Source organism: Lytechinus variegatus, chromosome 14 (assembly GCF_018143015.1).
Source record: "Lytechinus variegatus isolate NC3 chromosome 14, Lvar_3.0, whole genome shotgun sequence".
NCBI classification, from domain to species: domain Eukaryota; kingdom Metazoa; phylum Echinodermata; class Echinoidea; order Temnopleuroida; family Toxopneustidae; genus Lytechinus; species Lytechinus variegatus.
This window is the reverse complement of record NC_054753.1, coordinates 20,439,607-20,445,524: the sequence shown is the minus strand read 5'-3', so window position 1 is coordinate 20,445,524 and position 5,918 is coordinate 20,439,607. Positions and strand designations below refer to the sequence as shown.

At 38.3% G+C, this 5,918-nt stretch overlaps 1 protein-coding gene across 1 annotated transcript; it reads left to right on the top strand.

Annotated features, from left to right (window-relative positions):
• Positions 1-421: 421 nt before the first annotated feature.
• Positions 422-5,603, top strand: LOC121427961 (E3 ubiquitin-protein ligase TRIM71-like). The gene is made up of 2 exons (XM_041624539.1): positions 422-1,161; positions 4,126-5,603. The coding sequence occupies exons 1-2, from the start codon at positions 529-531 to the stop codon at positions 5,392-5,394; spliced, it is 1,902 nt and encodes a 633-aa protein (XP_041480473.1). The 5' UTR covers positions 422-528; the 3' UTR covers positions 5,395-5,603.
• The last annotated feature ends 315 nt before the right edge of the window (positions 5,604-5,918 follow it).

Genomic DNA, 5,918 nt, shown 5'->3' with positions numbered 1-5,918 from the left:
GATTCATAAAACATTGGAAATATCAAATCATCCATTCTTGGATTTATGCATACGAAGGGAAAAACAGGGAAAATTGACTCTTTTGTTTTTTTACATAATAAGATCTGTAAATGAGTAACACTGAAAAGGAATTCTCTCTTTTAATAAAGGAAAATTCGAAAATTCAAGTAAGGTAGCCGAATAAAATATATCTTCTTGATAGAGAAATACAGTTGCCTGCATACAATATAATTTCAAAAATAAAATCATCCATTGTGGGATTTTGCACATAATTGCCTAATTTGATAATGACACACCCTCTGTCAACGAATGAATACATAACACGCAGTCAAGTTCAAAGGTAGCTGGGAATACCCAGTTCTATTGTTCAAAGTGGGTGTGTTTGACTTGTAGTTGAATTTGTAATGAAGTACAACAATAGTATGAAGCTGAACCATTGCGTTGTAACTCGAACTCGACGTTTCAGTATACATTAGTACTGATAGACATTGAGGAATTTAGATCTCGAGTTTCTAAATTTATTTAGCGATGGCTGAGAAGTGTGGATCAGAGAAAGCATCAAGTTCTTCACCGAACCTGATATGTCCATTATGTCTTGATATATTTGTCGAGGCGACAATCTTAACTTCATGTGGACACACATTTTGTAGGCAGTGCCTCAAGAAATACGATCTAACCCACCAGGACCTTGATCACATGGTCTGTCCTCTCTGCAGGGAGATCACCAAGTTGTCCGCCAACCGTGTCGATGATCTCCGCCTCAATGTCTCCATCAACGGATGCGTAGACGATTACCACGCCAAGTGTGGTGGGATGAACGCTGTCCTCGAGATGCGACCAAAATGTTCTGGTTGCAAGCTTCAAGGAGATGCTGTCTCATTCTGCAGAACCTGTAATAACTACATATGTGATAAATGTTTGCAATGTCATCAATATCTGTCAGTCTTTGAAGATCATGAGATTGTCTCCATGGATGATGTCATCGAAGGTAAGGTCAGCATTGGTCATTTATTCGAGAAGTGCTCCATCCACAAACCAGAGAACAAGGATATGTTTTGTGAGGACTGTAAGGTCCACGTCTGTCACAAGTGCGTACTTGTTGGTCATAAAGCTCATGAAATCAAGAACCAGGTTGACTTTGAGCAGGAGTTGCGACGGAAGGTAATTCATTCATAATTATCACAGTATAAACGCTGGTTATAATTACTGTATATACATCGCTGTTTACTATGTAAACCCCGGGGGGGGGGGGCACTCAGTAAATAATGCATAGTGAGTATGTGCCGCGGAGGGGACCCCATTTTCACACTCAAATTTCCGTTCCAAGGCATAGCATTTTTGCCTTGTTGAGAAAATGAACCAAGAAAGCCGCTCCAAGGCATAGCATTTTCTTCTTATCGAGAAAAAAGAAGAGAGAAATCCGCTCCAAAGCTTCGCATATTTTTCGTTACGCCGCTCCGATCGCATTGAATGAGCCGCAATTTTGGTGAAAAGCGGCCGCAGAGCTTCCCGGCGGAGGCCGCGCTAGCTGCATCATGCACACCAGTGACCGTTCCATAGGGATGCACACGCACTCACACGATTGCGATCCTTTCCAAGGACCCCCGTTTTCACAAACATTTGTCGTTCCGAAGCCCGTTCCGAGGACCCTCCTTTTAACAATAAGCCCGCTCCAAGGCCCCCGTTTTTTGTCTTGCCCGCGGCACACCCCCACCACTTTTTTGGTCGAGTGCCCCCCCCCCCCGGGTGTAAACCTTACAGTTGTTGTTAAGAATTTGAAACAACAATGCTTGATTTTAATTGAGAATAAAAAAATCAGACTTAGCTGTTTGATTTATATAAAAGAACTATTTAAACAAGTAATGTGAGGCAGTGGCGTAGCTACGGGGGGGGGCTGGGGGCACGTGCCCCCCCCCCCGGTGCCCCCCAGAAAAAAAATTGGCAGAGCAAAAAAAAGGGGAGAAAGAAGAAAAAAAAAGAAAAGAAGAAGACAGAAGAAAAAAAGGAAGAGGAAAATAAGAGGAGGAAGACGAGTGAATAAATTAATGTGAGGGAAAACTTGCCAAAAAAATCTATCATGTTACTCTATAAAATTTTTGCTTGCGCTTCGCGCCAGAATTGCCTGTTCAATGAGATTCATATCTTGCTCAATAGGCTGATATGGAGCAAGTTTTGACGTCAATATACAAAACATATTTTAGCTCGGACATCGAGCTTTCATTATTTTTTTTTCATTTACAAATTTAAGCGCTCTGTAAAATGTCCGTTTTATGGTCTACATATCAGCATTTTAAGCTCAATCTGCGTGGTTACATTGTTTGATTTGCTAAGTTAATATTGTCATCGTGTATTCCATAATGTTCCATAAACAAATGTATTCAGAATACCCAGATTCTACTAATCTAAAACATGCACAATAGCCTGCATGCATGTTCTTTATTCAAAATTTATTTAAATTATCCAGTTTCACATCAGAATATCAATAATTGTCAGCTCACGCTTCACGATCGCATTATTAATGATACCCAATTAACTACATAACTTTTAGGTCTAAAATCTCAATTTTTTCCTCTCGCGCTTCGCGCTCGCATCAATTGTTTAGTTACATACCGATCCTATTTATTTATACAAAAAGTGCTTAGAATAACAATTTTTAGGTCGGGAATGTCAAAAAAAATTTGCTCGCGCTTCGCGCTCGCATTATTGAAATACATACCGTCTTCGTGGGTAACTGTAAGCAGTCCTTAACCGGGTCCCTTTTCGATAATGCTAGAACAGTTAATACAAATTTCTGCTCGTGCTTGGCGTTCGCAGTAACCATCTAGTTATATACGAATCTTGTTTAGGATCACACATAACTTAGAATATTAAATTTTCAGGAACAATACATGAAAGTACAAAAATAAAATCGCTCGCGCTTCGCGCTCGCACTTTTTATAAGGCTTATGAGATTATTTCATGTTAATGTTGTTTTATAAGAATAAAATTAAGAAGTGACTGATCGGGGAAAATATAGGTGAAGATAATTTTGGGCCCCGTCCGGACGCGTCCCCTATTGGCGAAAGTCGGATCCGCCCTTGTGACACATACACACACTTTGGAAAAAAATGGCCGGTGCCCCCCCCCCCACCTGAAAAAGCAAGTACCCCCAGTGCCCCCCAGGAAAAAAAATCCTAGCTACACCACTGATGTGAGGTTAACCAGCTTGTGCAAAATTGTAGGCAACATTTTTGGCAAAAAAGATCAAAATCACTGGGCAACATACTATCCATACTACTGTTGGTTAAAATATTCCAAGTTGGGTAATAAAAACTAATAATTGGGTAATAACTTTGCTCAATTGGACAATAACTGCCCAGAATATATAAGCATGCATATATTTATTTTTTACAAACATTACCCAACACAGTGGACAGTATGTTGCCCAACATTTTAAGTGTGTATAATAAGTAGATTTAACATGGTTATAAATACTGAGGGTTATCATTGAGCAGAACATGATGAAAATTAAATGATTAAAGAATTAAAATTTTAAGAATTAAAAATTAAAGAATAAACACCAAAGATCATAACACTTTTAATAATGATTATGATTGTGATGACAATAATGATGATAATCACAATATCAAGATATATAGGATATTAAGAACAGTAATAGTAAAAATAAAAAATAAAGATAATAATAATAATGAAATATCAATGATGATAATAATGATGATACTACTACTAATGATAACAAGAATAATGATAGTTATAGTAATGATATAATGAATAAGAATATATTAATCAATATTGTTTTATAAAATAACAATATAGATGGTGTTGAATACAGATTGACAATGATGTATAATAATTTGTAATACCATCATCAGCATCTAAAATGTTGTTGCATTTAATTTTGTTATTTATTCTTTAAGTTGAACAGCATTAATGATTATTATCGTTATTGTTTCAATGTGACAAACAATTTTGTAATTATATGCTGTCTCTCTTCAAGCTTATTCAAATTATCGTGTGACATTCTGTATGACTTATCTTTGTTTTATAGTATTATCATTTGTTATATTCACCTTCATGGAATATTTCCAGATCTAACTCACTGTTTTTATCACGTTCTATACGTAGGTGACAGACCTTGCCCAGCGATGTGCTGACAAGAAAGCAGAGCTGGAAAAGAACATTCAGAACATAGAAATACAACGTCATGAGGTACACACTGCAGTGCAGACACTACTAGATGATGTCAGGCAAGCCTACAGCATCAAGGCCAAGGAGCTGGAAGAAAATCTTCGAAATCTCACCGACTCAATACATGCCTTACAGCATAGTTTTGATGACGACCTCGACGTCTTGAAGTCAAAAGATCGACAGAGGATCAAGAGTATTTGTAGTTCAATTACTTTGGTAGATAATGACAGACTGGGTCATCTTGAGACAGACACTCTATCTGCTCATATCTTGCTCTGTGAGGAGCTGGATACCATGCTGAAGGAGGTTACTGATCACACTTCTGCGGAAGCTATTAAGAAGAAAGCACAGGAGAAGAGGTTCAAACCAGCAGATGATACTCGTCTTGACCTCGGGAGCATCTCAGGATCAGATCCCAAGATGGAAGTCATTCAGTGTGTTGATCTACGGGAAGGGATGCAAGGTATGACAAGGTACTCCAATAGCACTGTCGCTATCGGGTATGGGGATTATGCACAAGGTATTGATATCATTGATTCAAATGGTGGAAAGCAGCGGTATAGTAACATATTAGCCTTAAATGACATGAAATGTTATGATCTGGTTTTGCAACGGGACGGGGCGTTATGCGTGTCCACTGATACTACAGAAGCCCACATCTACTCTCGCCTTGGCTCTAGGAAAGCAACAATCCACGTGAGAAACAATGGATATCTTCTCAGAGTTAACAGTAGTCCATCAGATGAAATCATCATTACTAACTATGGAAAACAAGTCTATATCTATGACCCGACAGGATCCACTCTTAAACACACCGTTCAAACAAAGCACGATACGTATCAGGCATCTACCACCAGGACGGGTTTGATCGTCACAAGTTCATGTCATGCAAAACCACGCGTGGTGACGGTCTATGACAGGGATGGGAATGCTGGTGAGTCTCTACAAGTTCCATGGGATGTCTACCCGTACGCTGCAGTGGATGAGCGGGACAGGGTGTATGTAGCGAGTGTTGATATGAAGAATAATAGTGTCGTGATCAGACTCTATGATCTTGATGGTCTGAACCTGAAGGAAAGAGTTGAATTCAATGCACTTGATATGACATTGGATACTTGGTGGTGTTACTTAATGGTTTCCCTCTCCCCAGACATGCTCGCCTTTGCTCGTTACAATAAGTTATATTTCATCAAGGTATCACTGTAATCCAGATTGTCTCACATCATATAGCATCACAGCCCAATATTGTGTAACATGTATTCACCGAGCTATCCTGATTTACCTCCATGGTTCCATATTCTATTGTTTATCATAATTTAATGATATCTCTTTTCAATGGTAGGATCCATCATGTGACATTCTTAGGAGTATACAAACTAGTCACGCATGCTATAGAACTATCAGTAAAATTCCTTTAAAAATGGGTTCTCCTGGCTTAAAATAGTAAAATCAGAATATACATTATGACATTTTCCATAGCATAAAATGGCAAAACGCTGAAAATTTCATCAAAATCTGATAAAACAACTAATTAATTTGTAAGTTTAGCGATATTTTGTGAAAACAGCTATGACCAGTGATAAGTGGGCTGATGTTGTATGGTCCCAACTTTCCCTTTTCTTATTTCATTATAGGACATCACAATGCATTGTGTATAAAATTTGTTTCAACAATGATGATATTACAAATCAAAGCAGTAACCAATTTTATAAGAGTGTCACCAAGGTAAC